We start from the raw sequence: 21,612 nt of genomic DNA, 5'->3' as shown, positions 1-21,612 counted from the left end.
GCTTGAATAAGTACGTGAAAAGATGCTCAACATCCTTAGTCATTAGGGAAACGCAAATTGGAACCACAATGAGGTCCCCCTTCGTACTTACTAGGATGGATATGTATATATAATGGAACATAACAAGTGTTGAAATTGGAGCCCTGCACCTTGCTGGCGGAAATATGAAATGGTGCAGTCTTTGTGGAAAACAGTTTGGGGGTTCCTCAAAACAACTGTAAGACCTAGCGATTCTGCTTCTAGATGCATACTCAAAAGAACTGAAAACAGAGACTTGAGCAGATGTTTGTACGTCAGTGTTCATTCACAACAGCCCCCAAAGTGGAACCAACCCAAGTGTCTATCAGCAGATGAATAAACAAAACACGATACATTCGTACAATGGAACGTTATTCAGCCATGCGAAGGAATGAAGCTCTGGACCATGCTACAACACATGATAAACCATGAAGACATTATGTTAAGTATATAAACCAGACATAAAAAGATAAATATTGTATAATTCTCCTTATATGAAATATACAGAATAGGCAAATTCAGAGAGACAGAAAGTAGATTGCCGTGTTCCAGAAAATGGGAAGTTACTGGCTAATGGGCACAGAGTTTCTGTTTGGAGTGATGGAAATTTTCTGTAGTGGTTATGGTTGCACAACAGTGTGAACATAATTCATGCCAATGAGTTATACACCTAAAAATGGTTAAGGTGGCAAATTTTATGCCATGTATATTTTACCACACACACACACACACACACACACACACACACACACACACACACACAACTCAATGGCTTGTCCATACCTGCCTTCATGCCTTTGCTCACCTGCTCTGCTCTTCTTTGGAGACACTTTTCTTACATCTCTGCTTGTTGGAATCTCACTCATTTTCAAGGCCCATCTCAGATGGTATCTCCTTCCTTGATGACTTTCCTAACTTAGTTGTCTCTTAGTTTTTCACAAATCAATGTGATGTTTAATTTGTTTGAGCTCTTAGAGTACTATATATCTTCCTTTTGGGGTATTTCCTTGCCTTAAGATCCTACTAGACTGTAAGTTCTTTGGGCAGCGAGACCTTACCTTATTCATCTTTGCATTATTCATTCAACAAATCTTTATTGAGCTCATACTGTGTGCCAGCTTGGAACACAATGCTAGCATTCTGTAAAAGTTCAATTAGTGTTAAACTGAATTGAAATGCCATAGGTGGTCTGAGCCCCAAATCCCCAGAGGAATTTCAGAGTGATAGAACTTTAAGGAGGAGTCACTTTCCTTCTTACTTAAAAGCCTTGTTGGCTTTCATTCTTGGAAGTAGTGGACTAGGATAGGTTTTTTTTCCCCCTTTCTTCTGGGAACATATATCCTCCTTTGGGGAAATTGTTTTCCTTTCCCCTTATCCGGAGTGTAACCCATGTGGTTTGAGTGGCCTGCCCTCTTCTTACATGACCCTGCTGTCTTGGTCACTGCTAATTGGTCCAAGGTGGACAAGCTGGGCAAATCAGAGCTTTTTCCTGGGATTTCTGAAACCAGAACAGAGTGGGGGAGCCTGTAGGAGGCCAGAAATCATAGTGCCACCTGTGTAAGAAGCTGGCATGCAGTGGGATAGGCTATGGCTGGTGCACAGAAGCGGAGAGGCACAGAGAAAGGGCCCCTCTTTCCAGCAGCTTCAGTGATCCAGATGTGTCCTTGTCCATCCTATAACTTGCTGTGTCAACCCTTCATTGTATTTGTTGAGGCCACCAATTCCCATCTAGTGGAAGGCAGTCTGAGTTGGGTTTCTGTCGCTTGAAACCAAATCACTGCACCTCTCATTCTGAAGTGATGCTCGTAACCCTCTCCCCGTAGAATTGTTTATGAATATTAAAAAACGTGATGCGTATACAGTTCTTAGGATAGTGCCAAGCACATGGGAGGTGCCCAATAAAAGTTAGCAGCCATCGCTATTTGAATCAGCACCCACGGTGCCTGGAGGCAATGTGGGAGCTCAACATTCTTGGGTAAGAAAAGAGATGGCTTTCCTTCTTCAGCACTGTCCAAGAGAGAAGGGTCATTCTTCAACACTTCAGGGCCTCTGTGCCCAGCCACGGCTCCTTCTCTGACAATGACCTGAGTCCTGAAGGCCCCTTATCACTTTCAGTCAGTTCTCATTGAGGTATCTCCCACGGTGGGGGCCTGAGGCACAGATGGGCTGAGTCCATACTCCAAATGGAGCCTCACCTCGCTCCATTCCCATTTGGCTCCAGCTGGTAGATACTCCGCGCAGCTCCAAAGCTTAATTGCATTCTGCTTTTATGTTGCCAAACACTAAAACCTTGTTGTTGGATTTAAGTGTTTTTGGGAAATGGGCTGTGTTATTTTACTGACGGAGGCTTGAAAAGTTGGAACTGCTGAATGAACTGCCAGAACGGACGTTGGTCTCCAATTGGCCCCCCTGTGCTTACCAGGGAGGGGCACGTTGAAACGTTCCTTGTGAGCTCCGCAAATTAATTTGGAAGATGTTCTGCTCCTACAGTGGTGTGCGGTGACACAGAGTAGGCTCTCAATTACTATTTTAAATAGATTATGAATTATTTAAGACATTAAAAGTGTAATAACAGCATACGCTTACATGATGGGTGTGCCGTGCCAGACACTTTTTAAGCATGCCACATCCACTGACTCAAAGGTTCATAAACGGTGCTGCATATAAGAATTACCTGGATAACTTTTAAAAGTCCTGATGCTCAGGCCACACCCTACACCAATGAAATCAGAGTCTTGGGGCACTGGGAATTAAAAAAAAAAAAACACAACTCCCCACGGGGTGTGAATGTGCAGTGAAGTATGAGAATCGGTGAATGAACTCATTGCAGCCACTCATCTGAATCCTATGAGGTAAGTGCTGCTACTACTCATATTGTACCGTTGAGGAAACTGAGGCACAACAGACATGTTCAGGGACGTGTCCAAGGGCACACAGCTGGTACATGTCAGAGCCAAGTGTGGAACCAGGCTCTGTGGTCTGAGTCCGTCTCTTAATCCTACAACACTACGACCACACACAACACCATAGCCTGTGACAGAGATCTACACATCTGCTGTCTTCTTTTCTCTTCTTTGGTGAGTTTTCTGGAAATGTAAAACAATATTAGCTTGAAGAAGAGGAGGGAAGTGAATCTGCTTTATGTGATCAGTGATTCATGAAATAATAAAGTACACATAAAATGTTTGTAAACGAGACCACATTTCAGATGCCCTAGAATCGCTGGATGTGTCATGGAATGTTCTCATGAAGAAGAAAGAGCATCAAATTTATTGTTTTTGTACATTCTCCTGTTGGGACTGCTCACAAGTGAGATACCGCTGCTGTTTTATTTTTGTTTTTTAATTTTTTTAAAGTTTATGTATTTATTTTGAGAGAGAGAGAGAAAGAGAGAGAGACAGCATGAGAGGGGGAGGGGCAGAGAGAAAGAGAGGGATGGGGAGAGAGGAGAGAGAAGGAGAGCTGTGCACGTGCGTGCACAAGCAGGGGAGGGGCAGAGAGTGAGAGAAAGAGAGAATCCCAAGCAAGCTCTGAACTGTCAGTTGGACACTTGACCAACTGAGCCACTCAGGCATCCCTCTGCTACTGTTTTAGCAAAGTGGAGGATGGCATCTCTGTGCCACCCCAAGTAAAAAAAAAAAATCACTCAGGGATAGATTATCTGCTTCTTTACTCCTCTGAAGCGTCAAACCTCTTTGTTATCATGGCTGAGAGAAATAATTAGAGTGCACTCAGAAGAGCCACTTTGCAGGAGTAACTAGAAGACATTGCAGAGTGTTGTTTCATGCTCTGCAATTCGGGTTCTTGACCTTCTGACCTCCTAGTAGTCTTAGCCAGGGGAAATGGAACCACTGAACTGGGACTTAGGGAGAAAACACAACTCTACGTAAAGTTAAGCTTCCTAATTGAACAGGTTGGGTCCATTGTTTCTCTTGGCAACCTCAGTTTCGCTGGGAGAGAATCCAGAAAGCTAAGGAGGAGAGAGATGAGGGGTTAATCAGGAAAGCATTTGTCTGGAGCCAGTTAGTGCACATTCAGGTAGCAAATCCCCCAGTACCTGAGAGCATCACTGGGGTACAGAGACGGCAGTGCCCATATCACAGGCATACTTGGTGTTGTAGAAATAATATGGCAGGCATTAAAGAGGAGGCATTGAAGAAACCAAACTCATAGATACAGAGTGGTTGCCAGAGGTGGGGTGGGGTTAGTTGGGCAAAGGTGGTCAAATGGTACAAACTTCCAGTTGTAAGATAAATAAGTATATAATGTATAGCATGATGACTATAGTTAATAGTACTGTAGTGTGTATTTGCAAGTTGCTAAGAGAGTAGATCTCAAAAGTCATTATCACAAAAAAATCATAAATATGTATGGGGATGTATGGCATATATATATATATATATATATATATATATATATAATCATTATGTTGTACACCTAAAACTAATACAGTGTTATATGCCAATTATAACTCAATTTGAAAAAAAAAATTAAAACTGGGGGGGGGGAAGAAGAGGCATTATAATTTATATTGGAAATAAGGCTGGGGAATGAGAAGATAATGAAGCCATAATTAACCTCTTCATATTATGGAACTCTCATCTCCTCTTGGGTTTCCTGGCTTAAGTGTTTGATCCCAGGTACCTGGTGCCATTCTTGATATAGGCCGAATGAAGGTTCCAGAGCTAATCCACATCTCAGTTACCAGTAGTGCTTAAAGTACACTTTAGCTAAGATAACTACAAATATAAGTTCCAGTATTTTCTTCTGCTCCCTAATGGATTGTCTTGTGCACCATCACTCTCCCCACCTACCCCACTTGGGAGACCACTGAGCTAGGAAATCCACTTACCCAGCACTCTTTTCACAGTGGTAGATAACATGAGGGTTGGCTGTGATAACAGTCCCCACCTTACATTTGTTTCATGCTCTTTTAAATCCAAATTGGCACTTTCACACCTGCTGCAAAGCTGAGTGATAAAACATCTGTGTTCCTAGTCTTTCCCTTTTCTTTTGATTGATGTTGTGGGTTTAACTGGAGATTTTCTCTTAGCTTTACCTGCGTGATACATCTGATGTTAGTCTTTCTCCTACTATTCCGCCAGCCCTGAGAGGAGGGGCCTCTCTTCAGGGTGTCTAGGATTTGGTGAGACTTGCTCAGAGATCTCCTTTCTCTCTCTTTTTGCATCCATTGGATCTTCTTGTTGCAAGGGAAGGAAACCAAACAGAATCTGGCTTACGCAGAAAAGAGAATTTGTTGGCCCCCACAACTAAACATTTCAAAGGTCTGGATAGAACCAGGTGTTCAAATGAGGTAACCAAGATTTGGCATACCTCTTACTGCAATCTCAGCTTGGTTTTCCTCTTTTTGTGTCTCTGTATGTGGTGGCTCCAGGAAGCTCTAGGCTTATTTTATCCTTATAGTCAACGATTCCAGAAGAAAGCTCTCTGTTCTCACCAATTCCAGTGAAAGTTCAGGGATTGACTTTTATTGGGTTACCTTGGGTGTCAAGTTCCTGAATCATTTGCTAAATGATAGGTAATTGTAATGCTTGGATGGGATGGGTCTTGGTCACATGTCTACAGCTGGCACCAGGGTTTAACCTCTCACGATCCGCAACGAATAAGAGTCAAGGAGAAGGGGCTGCTACCTAAAGGAGAGAGCATGAGCAGGCACAAGCTATACACGTCTTCTGTATTTTTGACGGAGGCCTTGACTTTCCTTGATGGAGGCCAAACCTCAGTGTTGGGACAATGTGGTCCTTTGCCTGGATTATAGATTTCTCCTTACAAGGCAATGGTGATGCTAACTATGCAGAGTTGGGTCACATCTCACAGGCTAAGGACACTGTCCCCAACAAGAATGCCCTCAAGATATTATCCACAAGTTCAGGTTTCCCCAGAAGTCACCTACATTTCTGACCAACAGGCTACAATTTGGGAGTTCCCATAGCCCCCTCAAGATGGAGTAATTTACTAGAACAACTCACAGAACTTAGGAAAGTGTGGTAATTATGTTCAGAGTTTTATTATAAGAGGTACAAATCAAGACCTTCCAAATTAAGAGTTTCACAGGATGAGGTCTGGGAGGGTCTGAAATGTGAAGCTTCCAGGTCCTCAAGAAGCATCATCCTTTTGGCACATCAGTATAGGATTACTGACAAGGGAAGCTTACTGAAGCTCCAGGCACTCAGAATTTTTATTTGGGTTTATTATGGAGGCATGACTGATTGAATCATTGGCCCTGTGGCTGAACCGGATCTCTAGCCCTTGAGGACAGACTCATATCATATGACTCGAAGCCCTGGTACTCTAATCACATGGTTAATCTCTCTGATATGGCCTGCACCTGGTCTAAAACTATCTAGGGGCCCACTGTGGGACACTTCATTTGCATAAACTCAGGTGTGGTCGTAGGGTCTCCACATGAGTAACAAAGATACTCCTATCATTTGGGAACTTCCCAGGGTTTAGAGGCTCCCTCCAGAGAACTAGGGATAAAGATGAGACAATTTCTTTTTTACATAATGTTCTTCTATGGTGGATCCCAACTTCTTCCCAGATGTGGAGATTAACCACTATCTACTCTTCTCTTCTGTGGCCACCACTTCTAGACTCAACATCAACTTCCAGCTGGGACTTACAGCATCTCCCTCCCACAGCCCCATGAGAGGTCTCTTCTGGGGTCTCCCCCTACACCCTACTTCTCCCTATTTCCAGCCTTACTCTCACTTCCTTCCAAAGCTTGTGGCCTTGGAAAAGTTCACCACTCTGTGCTTCATTTTCTTTATTGGTAAAATATGAATTGTGGGTTGGTTTCAACTCAGCTGAAATGGTACTTATTCCAGGAAGCTTTCTCTACAAGACATTTTTGCTTTTTTCTGTGGCTAGCATCTGAATCCCTCTCTCTCTCTCTTTTTTTTTTTTTTTTGTATCTTGCACTTTATGAGATGAATCTTCCTCCTATTATAAAAGATGAAAAGTCCATACTTGCTTTCTCAGCCTTTCTGGCAGCTCAGATGCGATCATGTGAGCTAGGTTTTGGCAATCCGAACATAAGTTCTTGGAGGCAGCAATTCAGGGTTAAACTAGCCAGAATCAGATTTTATCGCTTATGTCTAAAGACAGTGACTGATACACCTTCCTTGACTTGCCTGACTGGGGAGGCAGCTTCTGTGTGCTCCATCTGCACCACTTTCTCGGTCACCACTACCATCGTTGTGATAGCTAACGTGTATTGAGTTCTTACTAAGAGCTGGAGGCTTTATACGTGTTGTCTTACTGATCCCTTGGTGGTATAGCCATTTTACAGATGACGTGTGTAGAAGTGAAGATATCTCCTGAGGTCATGCAGCTAGTGAGAGCACAGTTCAGATCTGAACTTTCTTCATCTGACACCAGGATCTTCTCTCTTAACCATCATGCTGTAGGGCCATCATTTAACCCTTCTGCATTTAAGCCTTCTGCGTCTAATTCTGGGGGATAGGGTCTAGATGTCTCTATTTTTATAACTCTGGCATCTCACATGTGGCCTGCCACAGGTGGGTGCTTGAGCTCAAGTAGATGACGAGATCTCACCTGGTTCAAATGCTCCATGAACATCAGTGAGCTGCCCCTTCCCACCTCCCACCCACCAAAGTTTTGCTTTCCCTCCCCTTAACTCCTTTCTTCCAGTTGTCTCCAGGACTTGTTTTTCAATTACTGTGAATCATTCCCTACCTTCACATACCTGTTCCCATGAACACCTTCTTCAAATCAGTGTGAAATTGAAAATTTGCCCCAATTTCCAATGTTTCTTTTTCACCTCTGTTCCTAGATTGTGGGACTTTGGGAAAGAAGGTGCCTCATAAAGCACCTTATACAGTATCATGTCCTCCAGCCTCCAATTCTTGGTGAGAAGAATTTCACATTCTTGCTACGAGTTTAAATCTTCAGAAAAGGTTTTGGCATTGTTAATATCTCTATTTGGAAGACCTGTTGCCTTTTTGTGGAGCCCCAAATAACAAATCTGGATTCTCCCTGGCACGAGGGCACATTGCTTAAAAGAGTCAAAGACTTTCTCTGAAATTTGTGAAGAAGGGCATTGTCATTCAAATTGCCACTGAAAGAGCAGATGTTGGTTAAGCGAGAAGAATGATAATGCTAATTCGCCTAGTTCTCATAACTGAGTGTTTTTAGTTGTAAGTAACAGAAAACCCAGACTCAACTATTAAAATAATGAGAGGCTGTATCATCTCATCTCACATTGCAAAAGTCCAAACTAACCTAATTCTCTTGGCTCTGCCCTCTCTTGGCAGTAAGATGCCTGCACAATTCTGGACCTATGTGATAACATCCAGGGGGAGGAAAGACTGTTTTCCCCATGTGTCTGTCGTTCAGGAGAAAGAGAAACCTTTTTCAGAAGCCTCCTTTTGCAACTCATTGGTAAAACTCATGGGTCACATGATCATTTATAAATCAATCCTGGCATGGGGAATGAGATTACCAGTATAGATTTAGACCGATCAGGGTTTACCCTGATTCACATGGGGAGGAGGGGTAGACACCTGTACAAAATTAGGACCCCTTTAGCAAAAGAAGACCGGGAGCTGGCTGTTGGGTAGCATTAATAGTAATGGATATAGTCCCAAAGGGCAAGTGAGGAAGACTTTTCATGGGAACACAGAAGATGGACTGGGAAAAGGATGGAAGGAGGGTATTAAGTGATGGGAGAGCCTCTGCTGTTCAATAGTAATCTTGTCCCAAGCTTTGAAAGTATCTTTTTGTCACTTTTAAAAGTCTGAGGTAAATGGAATGCCTCGGCTCTACTCTCCCTAACATGGTGAGTCATGGTAGTAGACGTGTTTGTGCTGGTTTTGCTTCGGTACACTAAGCTTCTGGTTTATTTCTTATACCATTAGTCCCCAGCTTTGTCAGGATGGGTAGTTTTGATTTGGCATATCTGCCACCTCATGGACATCCATATTTCCCAGAAGGCAGTAAATATCTGAGGATCCTTCATGAAGCTGACCCTGATGATGGCTTTTCTCACAGTCATCCATGCGTCCATCTGCTCCTCCACCCAGCCATCCATCTACCCATTTATCTACTCATCTATCCATCCATTCATCCATCATTCATACATTCATTCATTCGTCCAGCCATTTATCTATCGATCCATCCATTCACCCAACCATCCATCTACTCATCCATCCATCCATTATTCATTCATTCATTCATTCATTCATCCACCCAATCATCCATATACCTATCTATCTACCCAACCATCCACCCATCTAACCATCCATCCATCTAACCATCCTTCTGTCCATCCATCCACCCAACCATCCATCCATCCAGTTGATGCCAGGAGTCCTAAGAAAGGTGCTGGGGATATATTGATGAATAAAGCAGATTCAGTCCTTGCCTTCATGGACCTAAGTCTAGCTGGGGAGACAGACAATAAACAAGCAAATAAACAAACAGAAATTTGGGGAGCTATTTTGACACTAGAGCTGAAAGGACGTTAGGACGCTGTCCCCCACAGTGTGAGCGAATGTGGCTCCTGTGCTCAGTCTCCCAGGCTAGTGAGGTGAAGAAAGCTCGAGGATCAGAAAGCCAGGTCCATGTCTCAAGTTACTGGGTATGTCCTGTCTTTGAAATGTGAGTAAGACCTGCTTTGCACATCTCAGAGGATTGCTTTGAAGATCATAGGGTATTAATGGATGTGAACATCCTTTGACAGATGTAAATGTTTTTTTTTTTTTTTAACTTATCACTAAAGCTGTAGCTCTGCCCCCATGGAAAGATGACCAATATGAATCCCAACACAAAAGCCTCTATATAAGTAGAGAGGCAGTGAAATATAGCGAAAACAATATTGCAAAATCTCAAGACAACGAGAATTTGAACTCGGGATCCATTGCTTGAAAGTATGTGACTTAGGCAAGCCACTTTGCTGAGTCTCCACTTTTTTCATCTGTAAAATGAGAGTAAACACAATAATGCCAACCTCCTAGGGTGATGACAAGGATTCAACCAGTGAATGAATAGGAATTAATGATATAATGTCTGGCCTAGTCAGTCAGAAAATTATCCCTTTTATTAAATTTTTACTCTGCCTCATCTGTATATGGCTTCCCCTGGCTACCTCTGGGACTCAAAACAGGGGAGGACACTCAACCTCAGCCATGCAGAGTGAGACTCAAGGACTGAAATGAATGGTTTGGATAAAGAGGGAAATGTTGTGGGAGTGGTTTTATTTTTTATTTGTTTAAAGTCTATTTATTTCGAGAGACAGAGAGTGAGCAAGGAAAGGGCAGCAAGAGGGAGAGAGAGAATCCCAAGCAGGCTCTGCACTATCAATGATGAGCCCAATGTAGGTCTCAAACTCACAAGCAACGAGATCATGACCTGAACCAAAATCAAGAGTTGGATGTTTAACTGGTGCCCCGTGGGAGTGGTTTTAAAGTTAGCTTAGGCTTTCATTCCAGGATTTCTAGTTGGTCATATCTTTTGGTCCAGGTCCTTCCTGATCTGGGATCCATGAAAAATGTCAAGACAGGATGGTGATGACAGTGCAACTCTTGGTTTCCATGGTACGAAACTCCATGGTAGGAAACTCTCCTCCTTCATATGAAGTAGGAAGATAATGAAGTGAGATCACCACCAAGATAAATGAATGCAAAAGTTTGTATATAAGGCTCACTATTTGTGTTAAAAATTAAAAAAAGGATATTCACCCAAATTATGTAGCTTTGAGCAAGTTCCTCAACTTTTCTGCACCCCAGTTTCCTCTACTGTAAATATCAGAGTGATACTGAGAGCTGCTCTCAGGATAACTAAGATTAACATGCAAGGCACTTAGAACTATACCTGGAGTACAGTAAGCACACAATAAGTGCTACATTTTAATTTATTTATTTTTGGCTTGTATATGCACAGAGTAACTCTGGAAGATACACAAGCTACTAGGTACGGTGAAGTTGCCTTTCTAGATGGTAGTGGGGTCTGAGGTCTGGAGGGGAAAGAAGTACTATTTAGCATATGTCCTTTTGTGGTGTTAGAATTTTTAACGCATGCATACATTCCTTTTCCCCATTTCCTTTAAAAAATAATGTTTATTTATTTTTGAGAGAGAGAGAGAAAGAAAGAGAGTGAGCCTGAGCAGGGGAGGGGCAGAGAGAGAGGGAGACACGGAACCCGAAGCAGGCTCCAGGCTCTGAGCTGTCAGCACAAAGCCTGACCTGGGGCTCGAACTCACGCACCGTGAGATCATGACCTGAGCTGAAGTCAGATGCTTACCTGACTGAGCCACCCAGGCGCCCCCACTTTCCCCATTTCCTAAAGGAAATGTAAGATTCCCTAACTATTGTGAATAGTGCAAAAGAACCTTTTGTCTACATATTTACCATATTATTTTCACCAGCTCTCCCTGTGCCAGGTTTTTTTTATTTTTATTTTTAATTTTTTTTAACGTTTATTTATTTTTGAGACAGAGAGACAGAGCATGAACGGGGGAGGGTCAGAGAGAGAGGAAGACACAGAATCTGAAACAGGCTCCAGGCTCTGAGCTGTCAGCACAGAGCCCGACGCAGGGCTCGAACTCACGGACCGCGAGATCATGACCTGAGCCGAAGTCGGCCACTTAACCGACTGAGCCACCCAGGCGCCCCTCCCCGTCTCAGGTTTTAGGGAAAACTAGAAAATACCCTTTCTTCCTTCAGTTTACGCTCTAACAGCGGTCAGTAAATTATAGCCTGCGGCCCAAATCTCGGTGTACTCTGTTTTATACGACCTCCAGTATAAGAATGGTTTTTATATTTTTAAAGGGCTACACATATAAAAAGAATATGCAACAGATATTTACTCTCTGCTCCTTTACAGAAAAAGCTTCTGTGAGGGCACATATGGTTTTTAAAACTCTCAGGATAGCCACCCAGGTGGCCTGGTCAGAGCAGCAGGACAGTGGATCCTGGTCACCTGGCAGACGCTTGACGCATAGTAGGTGCTTAATTATGATTCTGATGAAGATGCTCACAGCAAAACTTATTTCTCCCTGTGGCTCTTCTTTGAGCCTATGATCTGGAAGGTGATGTATTCTTTCCTCCTAGTCCCCAGTCTATCCTAGCTGTCAAATGCCTTTGTTGTTTGAGTAAATACTCCTTGTCTAAGCAGAATGGTCTTGTTACTCTTAATGCTTGCCTTCTTCCTTTTTGGCAGAGGGTTCTGTTCCGCTGACTAGCATGATGGGAGCGTAATGTTGATATCGACCACTAGATGGAGCTACAGCTCTGAGAACTAGGCTCAGAAAGCCGCCAGCAGGAGGGCCCAGTGTCTTGTGATTTTCGGCATCTCCCCTGCCCAAAACAGATATGTTCGGGACTTGGCTCCTCCACTTATCGGCTGTGTGATTGTTGGCAGATGACTTTAAGGTTTGGTATCTTTACTATCCTTACTTGTAAAATGTGGATTAGAACAATGCCCACCTAAGAGCGACGCTGTGAACATCAGCTCAGCTATTACTGGAGTATGTTTTCTTATTTGCACACTGTGGAATGCGCTGCAGCTGTAAATAAATACAATGCCAGGAAGTCCTGCCAGTAAAGCTGTTTCTTTGGTATTTCAAAAGCAAGATAACTTTTGTGACCCCCTCGTCTTCATACGGTGAGGACTGGGGTCAGAGAGGGCAGCGGTGGAGGTCGGGAGGGAATTCAGAGTCAGCAGGACACTTTTGGGAGGCTCGATTTCATCGTCTCTAGAGCAGGTGAGCCTGGCCTTGCAGAATCGTGAAGATGAAATGAGATAATCCATGTCAGGTGTTTTCCATGGTGTCTGCAACAAAGCAGTCCCTCAGTCAATGCTAGGTTGTGAGTGGGTTGCTTGATGCTCTTGTCCATCTGTCCTCAAGGCCTTCTGTGTCTTCTCCTCTCCTAACCTCTCCTCCCACTTCCTGCTTTAGCCATCAGGGCCCATGCGATGTTGATGTCATATTTCTATCTCCACTGCATCCTCTCTCCTGAGTTTCAGATCCTTCCACTTGATATTCCCACTCAATATGCTCAAAACAGAACATTCAGAACTTCCTTTTCTTCCTTTCCTCCTGGTACATTAAAGGCACCATCCTCCACGCGGAGATCTAAGCTGGAAAGCCAGACATGATTCCTGACACTCTGCCTTCTGCCTGCTTGTCACTCACCACACCAGGTTCTGTTGATTCTTTTAAAGAGACTTTCATTCCCCACTGCCATTGCTCTCCCTGCAATCACTGTGACAGCCTTATCTTAGCTCCCTGCTTTCTGCCTTGCACTTACACGGTAGCCTTTTCTTTTTTCCTGAATACAAATCTGATTATTCCCCTGCTCAGAATCCTTCTGTGGCTCCCTATTGCCAGGAGGTTGGTCTTAACCTCATAACATGGCCTAGAAAGCATCTCCAAATTTGTCTCTACCTCCCTCCAGTTTCCCTCCTCCATTTCCCTACCCTGTCAACCTGATCTTACAGTTTAGTCAGACCTTGTTATTTTAGTTTCTCAAATGACATCAATTTTCTTTTTGCCTCTAGGCCACTGTGCACGCTCTTCTCTGTACCTGGAACATTCTTCCCTCCCTCCTTACCTTTCTCTACCTGGATCCCACTCATCTTACAGGTATAATCACCTTCTCTAGAAAACCTTTCCTGACATCTCAAGTATGAGTTGAGACCCACTCCCTCCTACCACCCCCAGCCCTATGTCCCCTGGGATGTTCTTGTACTTGCTTTAATTGAGCACCATTGTGCTGATTCTCTAGCGTAATTAAATGTCACCTGACGTTTGAGAGATGTATGAGATATATATCAATTTGGCAGAGTCCCATCCCCTGTCTAGTGGGGGGCCAAATGTACATACAGGGTTTCTGTAAATCTAGAGAGCTTATGGAATAGTAGTCTGTTTCTGACTTTCTGCTCCTACTAAACTCTTTACTGTGTTCATTTCTGAGTCCCTCAAGCCCTTTCTTTACCCCCAGGTAGACCCAGATGTAGAACATAGCCTTTCTTCCTATTTCCTCAAAACATCACTCACAGATGGCACTTGAGTGTGTGATAGAAATGACTGAAGATCCAAGGTGATACAGTGGAGGGGGTTGGTTTGGTTGGTAGTTCTTGGCCAGCCCCACCTTGGGGACTTTTCCCTGGTTGGTTTTCTCCCTAGTTTCCTTCTCACTCTGTTACTCAGCCCCCTTCCCTTCTTCCTCTTTTTTCCTCCCTTGGTTCCTCTCCTTTATTCTCTCCTCCCCCTCACCTAAATTCCTGTTTAATACAAAGAGGTTTGGAATCTCTTAACTTTGCGGACTTCTTATAGGCAGTGTCTCAACTTTGCACCTCATGGCTTGTCAAGGTATCATGTTAACAAAGGATGTCAGTGTGAAGAGACGTGTGATGCTATGCAATCCCTATGCCAATCCCATTGCCTATGCAATCCCATTGCCGATCCCATTTGACTTGTCTGTCTCCATGTAACATCCAAGACAGAAGGCACCTTGTTTGCTTTGGTCATTGCTGTATCTTCAGAACCTAGAACTTGGTTGATGCATATTGGACTCTCAGTAAACATTCTTTGAATGAATGAGTAAATGATTGACTAGGTGAAAAGAAAAAAAAGATGTTGCTTACACTGAAAAATAGTTCTGGTTCCACACTCCTCCCTCCCTTCCAGATCATCATGAAGAGATGTGGAGGGCCAGCCTATGTGAGTGCTCTGCCAATCTGGGAATAAGAGCAAATCAAGTCCAGTTGTTTAATCATTAATCAGCTGGGCCATCAGTGAGAGTTAAAATGACTACAGGTTCTATAACTTAGTGAGAATACAGGTAAGCATAAGACTAAAGTGAGAAAAGAGGTAAAATGGTGATGAGTCCATACACAATTTGAGATGACAGGAAGTTGAGCTTCCTTGTGCAAGCAAGAGCACCAGAAATATATGAGGACTATTAAGGTGGAGATTTTCTTGCACACCATTTGCCTTGTTGGGGAATGAATGCCCTATCCATCCATCCATCCATCCTCCCATCCATCCACCCATCCATTCATCTACCCACCTACCCACTATCCATCTGTTGCCTATACTTAATGTTGAGAAATACGCTGTAGCTCCAATGGTGGTAAATGGGGACAACATAACCATTCCCTACTTAACCAAGTTATTGTGAGAATTTAAATGATATTATCAGGCAGAGGCACCTGGGTGGCTCGGTTGAGCATCTGACTTCAGCTCGGGTCATGATCTCATGGTCCGTGAGCTCAAGCCCTGCATCAGGCTTGCTGCTGTCAGCTCAGAGCCTGGAGCCTGCTTTGGATTCTGTGTCTCCCTTTCTTTTTCCACCCCTCCCCCACTTTGGAGCATTCCCTCTCGCTCTCTCAAAAATAAATAAACATTAAAAAACAGAAATGATATTATCAGGCAATAAAATTTCACCCAACACTGGGGGCCTATTGCATAATGAAAGCTCAATAAATGGTAACTGTGGTCATTATTAGGATCTGAATATCACACCCAAATTCCACAGCTCCAACTCTTTCCCAGCCAGACACCAAATATTCAGCTCCATTTTATTAGCCAGAATTTGAGGAAGAGGAGTAAGGTAAAGGAATTTGGAGAGGGAGTGGGTAGAGTCAGACTGGACCAATGAGGAACAGACACTGGGAGTTTGAGGCGGGGTGTGAGGTTCAGAGGAGTTTCCACCTGGGAGTATCTCCCTCTAGAATGTTGCCGGAAGTCAGTCTCATATATTCTAGTGGGTATCCATGAGAGTAGATAGGAAGGAAGAACCCGGATAGGAAGCAAGGATACTGTGTAGTCTAGTCCTCCTCCACTGGGACAGCTGGTTGACCCAGGCCCAGTCTATGTCCGGAGACTGTGGGATCGGATGGGGATATTGATCCGGTTCTGCAGCCAGTTGATATAATCCTCTTGAGACATATGAATGATGTGTTCACGTACAAACTGTGGGGAAAACACAGTGGCAACCTGAGATTTGGTCTGAAAGCTAGACTCCCTTTCCTGCCCCACCTCCAAGATCCTAGAATATGTGTGATTGAGGTTGGTGGCTCCAGGATACCTTTAACCATGCACATACTCATAATGCCTGGAGCATCGTGATGGGGGTTGTTCTCTCAAGAAAAGAACACCTTTCCAGCTTCCTGGTTCATCAGACTAAGCCCCTTTTTCTCACTGTTGACCCAGAGAAATTTGGGGAGAGCAGGAAAACCCAGCTGTCTGCATTTTTCTTTCTGTCTTACTTTAATATCTTTTTAAAAAGTCATTTGTCCTTATACTTTTTTTGGTTTGTAGCCTTCTTTGAGAACTGATGATAACTTGCTTCCAGGAAAGGTTTAAGATACAAAATGTAGAATTTCATATAGGCTCTAGGATTAAGAGACCCCCACATTCTGTGATGTTCTCACTGGGAGAGGAACATGCTAAATTTTACTAGCATGTTCACCTCATGCTCACCTCAGAGAATGGGGGAGCATCCATACCCCCTTTATCTTATCCACTCAGAGATTGCCTCTTCTATACCCCCATAGCTGGCAGGTGGAAAGTGGACCCCATAATTGGCAAGTGGGGAGTGGAGAGTTACCCTCGAGTTAGTTTTGGACTGGCCTACCAGTCCTTCCTGAAGGAGCTTCACAAGATGTGGGGAGTAGAGTCTGGACCTAGGGATTTGTCCGCAGGGTTATCCCCCATCCCTGGACTCCTCACCTTGCACCCACATATAATCACCCAGGTCAGCCTGTGGGAGCGCCAGTCTGGCATGAAAACACCCAGAGGACTGAGAATTCCACCACTAGAGTCCCATCTTGAGACATTGAAAGCCCTGTGAAAATGTATATATGCCATGGGGTGAAATTAAGGAAGTCACTCTGTTAATCTCTATTAATACCTTAGGATGGAATCCCTCCCTCTCCTCCTATTTGCTGATAGCTTTTGATGCCCTAGGAATGTCTAGAGTGGGTAGTGATGATAAACTATCATTAAAAACCATTCAGTGGCTTCCCTGCAGCCTCAAGATGAAGACTTAAATCCTTAACTTGACTTTCAAAAGTCTGCACAGACTGAGCAGTCCCCTTATATCCTTGCACCTCCTTGCTTACTTCCTCCCCAACCTATTTATTGACTGCCTAGGAGTCCCTCACACAAGTCAAGTTCTGTTTCAGCTTAAAAGTCACCTTCCCCACTCATCCTAGTTAAGATAGGTCCGCTGTACATTTACCTTAAACCAGTGCTCCTTAAACTTTATTGTGCATACAAATCACCTGGGATCTCATTTACATGTAGGTTCTGCATTGGTTTAAAGCCCGAGATTCCAGATTTCTAATAAGCACACAGGTGAGGTCTATGCTGCTGTTTCACGGGCCAGATTTAGAGTGCTTCTTCTTAAGATCGCCAGTTCCTTTATTCATGTGTCCATTTACTGATGTGTCTCCAAAGCCTCCAAGTTTCCCCAGGGGGCACCATTTACATAGACTATAATGTCCCCTGGATTTGAAACCACCAAGGTCATGTGATAATCCCTCGCCTGTTAGATGATGAGCTCCGTGAAGGCAGAGACCTTATGTCTTTTTAATTGTGTGCGCAGCACTTAAATGGTGCCTGGATGTTGAGAGATGACTGAATGAGGACACTGGAGGCACAGTGAGGACGGGAAAGGACACAGTAGTTACCTCAATAGCCACAGCGATGTCCGGAGAGCACAGTTCCCAGATTCTCAGGTCTTGTAGCACTTTCAGGAGGACATGGGGCCTGATCCTGAGGTCTAGGTTTTCCCCAAACTTCTGTAGTTTCGCCAGGATCTTTTTGGCAGGGCGGAAATTCTTCAGATCTTTGGGGAGTTTGGACAGCAGATCAAAGTACCTTCAATTCCCAATCCCAAGAAGAGAGAGCCAGTTAGGAACCTGCTGGGGGGTGGGTCTGAGTATCTTAGAGCTTCCACCCCCACTTTCTGTTTCTACCACTCATGTAATATCTCCAGGGCAGCACGTCTTCACCTGGGAGGCTTGCCTCCAACCGAAATGTAAACAGCCCACAGATCAGGCAAGTCTTTTTATTTTTTTAGGGGTAGTAAAAGCTGGAGCATGATTTGCATCTCATTAAAAAAACAAATTAAGGACATGCTTTAAAGCATTTATGATTTTTCTATCAAGCAGACAATGTGAAAAGCTAGAAGGAAGGAAGGGGCACTGAGATTTTGGATGCTTCTCTTTTGAGGGCTAATCAGGCCAGGAGGACATGGGCATATCTGTGGGATACCTGCCAGGATGCAAGGGGCTCTTAAACACAAGATGGAAGAGGAGGAGGGGGAGGGGGAAAAGGGAGGAGGAGGGAGAGGAGGAAGGGGAAGTGTGTGTGTATTTTCTATGTCTCTGATAGTGAGTAAGCTTGGACCACAGCTTTGTGTGTTTCACCGGGTTTAGAAAACATTTCTGAATGCTGCAGCAGTCTGAGGGTAGTTTGGTAATCCATTCTTGAGATGGTGGGAACAAGGTAGATTCCTACCTGGAGGTGGTTCAGGTGTGACCAGGGTTTAAGGCAGGAGATGGCATCTCTTTAAAAAAAAAAAGGTGGGGCACCTGGGTGGCTCAGTCAGTTAAGCGTCCAGCTTCAGCTCAGGTCATGAACTCACAGTTCATGAGTTCCAGCCCGTGTCAGGCTCTGTGCTGACAGCTCAGAGCCTGGAGCCTGTGTCTCCCTCTCTCTGCCTCTCCCCGCCCCTGTTCACACTCTGCTTTCTCTCTCTCTCAAAAATAAATAAACATTAAAAATTTTTTTTAAAAAGAAAAAACGTCCCCCCCCCCCATATAGATGAATCAATTGTAGAGAAATTTGAAGAAGAAACTGATCATTTACCGTGTACTTTGGGCTACTTGTATTGCTTTGTATTTTATATTTTGTGGTATAGATTCATATATTTATTTGTGTCGCCTTGTAAGCTCCCATTCTACATTATTAAAATCATGGAAAGGATCCTGGGTACATGCTTAGACTTTCTCATCTTACTCTGAGATCTTGATTTACTCACCCTGCCATGATGGGGTGCATGGCAGACTCTAATTCTGTATCTTAGATGAGCATAGAGACTGGGGTAAGACAGGGGTTTAAATCTTTAGGTTTCCTTGTTTGCAAAGTGGGTATTAATATGTAACTTTCAGGATTTTTGTGGGGAATAAAATAAATAAGGTAGGAAAATTTCTTAGGTTAGTGTCTGCCACCCAGTAACTGCTCAGTCCATGTTGTTTTTTCTTGTATTTATATTATAACCCCATGCTGGGGCACAGTGTTTCTAGGATATGCCTTCCTGGTTTTATATCCTTAAAGGGTCAACTTATTTGGAGAGTGTAGGGATTGCCCCATAAACCTCACAATCTGTAGGAATTTTCATGTGGTTTGCCTCATCTGCCTTTTCCAAGAGGCTGACAAATTAGTCCATATTTGATAGTCTGATCCAGACCGAAAATAAATATGGAGAATACAGTTGTTGGATTGTCTGTGGTTCAGGAACTGAGGGGTTCTTGCCTGACAGCCTGTCTATGGCCAAGAATTGTCTTGATCAAATGTGATTTTCCAATAACAGCCCCTTTCCCCTTCCCTCTTCCCCCTGTCAAAGACCATCTTATCTGACTCCGGGGATCTTTACCAGTGGTCTGCAATTTCTTCTGCATCTCCTTTTATCATGGAGACTTGATGCCTCATTTTTGCTATATCCTTTTTAAAATCGGAGACAAAGACAAAAGAACGGAACTTCTGGAGACCTCTCTCTTCTTGGCGCCTGCATCACAGGATGTATGAAAAAGAGGAATATCAGACCCCCTTCTTCTTTATCCATCCCAGTTGCCCTTTGAGATCTGACTTAAACACCTTTTCTCTATGAAGTCCTCAGCCCTGTCACTCTTCAGTTTACAATGTGGCTAAGGCCACAAGATGACACAGCTCTCTCCAAGGTCCTGAAACGCTCTTTTCTTGCGAAACCCAGTCACCTTTTATCATTCTCTCCCTACTTTATATTGTATTTACACAGCTGTCTAATCTGTAAAATGGAAGATAATAATGGTCCTAGCTCTCAGAGGTGAGGATTAAGTGATACAATGTGTGCGAAGTGCGGAGCTTAGTGCCAGATGCACAGTAGGTGTTTAACTCAGGTTGGTTCCTCTCTTCCCCACTCCTCTTACTGTTTTGGGCACATGCCCTAGTTCTCTAAGGAGACTTTGCATTGTAACTATAACCAGTGCATTCACCTATATATGACTTCCAATGGCTTTTCGTTTTACTTGGAATAAGGTTCCCTGAGTAACTTGCCCTCTAAGGCTCTGGATTATTCAGTCTCTACAGCATTTTCCAGCTCAGCATTTTATGCTTTAGCTCATGAACAAAGTTCTGAGATAAAGTTCAACCTCTATAGCTGGGCTAGCAAGACCTTTTATGATCTGGCCTCTGTCTCTCTGGTTACCTTGAAAGCAACCTGAACCCCAGCCACACCTGACTAATGGCAGTTCCTGGTCCCCTGTGCCCCTTCTGGCCTTTGAGACTTTGCTGTTGCTTTTCCCAGGAGCTCCTGTCCCTCCTTCCCACTTTGCGTGTGACTTTCTGTGTTCAAATTCCATCTTTACTACTTAGCCACTGGGTGACCTTGTCTTGACAAGACATTTCTGAGCCCACTTTTCTCATCCATAAAATGGGTCTAATAATAGCACCTATTTCCTAGGATTGTTGTAAGGACTCAGTGATGAATACAAAGCTCGTGGGTACATATCAGGTGCTCTGGAAATCTCACCAATTTTTATGAAACAGAAGATGTTGTTTCCTCCAGGAAGGCATTTCCGATTGCTGCCTCAAGCTAGGCAAGACATCCTTCCCCTGTGTTCCCTTAGCCCCCTGCTCACTCTCATGTTTGCTGTCATCAGCCTGTCTGGTCATTGTCTGGTTACTTGTCTGGATTCTTCACTAGCCTGGGGGCTCCCAGAAGGCGGAGACAAGTCATCTCTGAAACAGTGGCCCTGAACCCTAACGCCTCCATACTGAAAGGGTGATAGAGCACAGGGTGACCGTGCAACTTTCATCGAATGGATGAGTTCATTGGGGGTGAATGGTCACCGCAGTCAAGGGGTAGGCTGGGAAGGGAGACAGTTACTGGATTGTCAGCATAGGAAAGAGAGGCTTCCAGTAGCCCACCGGTGCTCTTAAAATCAAGTTCCAAGTCTTAAGTGTGGCATTCATGGCTGTGCATAATGCAGTTCTCACTCCCCACTTCTCTCTCCTCTGCAAATTTTCCATGTCCCTTCCTGACTTGGAGCTTTGTATGTACTTAGCCTGCTGCTGGTGTACATCGTCAGCTCCTCCTCATCTGTCAAGGCTCAGCCTGAAGTCACCTCCTTAGAGAAGTCCTCCTGGATTACCCGACCTAAATTAGTTCCTCATGGTTTCTCTCTCTCATAGTACCCTGTCTCTTCCTGTATAGCAATGATTATAATTTGTACCTATATATTTATAAATTTAGTTATTTGTTTCCGCCCATATTTTCCAGGAGACTGTAAGCTCCCTGAGGGCAGGAAATATGTCCTTACTCCCTGCTAAGCCCCAGC

At 43.9% G+C, this 21,612-nt stretch overlaps 1 protein-coding gene across 1 annotated transcript in view; it reads right to left on the bottom strand.

Annotated features, from left to right (window-relative positions):
• Window positions 1-15,571: 15,571 nt before the first annotated feature.
• CCDC60 (coiled-coil domain containing 60) overlaps window positions 15,572-21,612 on the bottom strand; it is a 163,131-nt gene continuing 157,090 nt past the window's right edge. The window contains exons 12-14 of the mRNA XM_047828032.1: window positions 19,671-19,802; window positions 17,701-17,890; window positions 15,572-15,979 (exon numbers count right to left, since the gene is read on the bottom strand). Of these exons, the coding sequence (XP_047683988.1) occupies window positions 15,878-15,979; window positions 17,701-17,890; window positions 19,671-19,802 (424 nt within the window). The 3' untranslated portion in view covers window positions 15,572-15,877. The remainder of the gene's footprint in view (window positions 15,980-17,700; window positions 17,891-19,670; window positions 19,803-21,612) is intronic.

The sequence above is a fragment of the Prionailurus viverrinus genome, chromosome D3, assembly GCF_022837055.1.
Source record: "Prionailurus viverrinus isolate Anna chromosome D3, UM_Priviv_1.0, whole genome shotgun sequence".
Lineage (NCBI taxonomy): Eukaryota > Metazoa > Chordata > Mammalia > Carnivora > Felidae > Prionailurus > Prionailurus viverrinus.
Note: the sequence above shows the minus strand (reverse complement) of the source record. Positions and strands in the feature narration are given on the sequence as shown.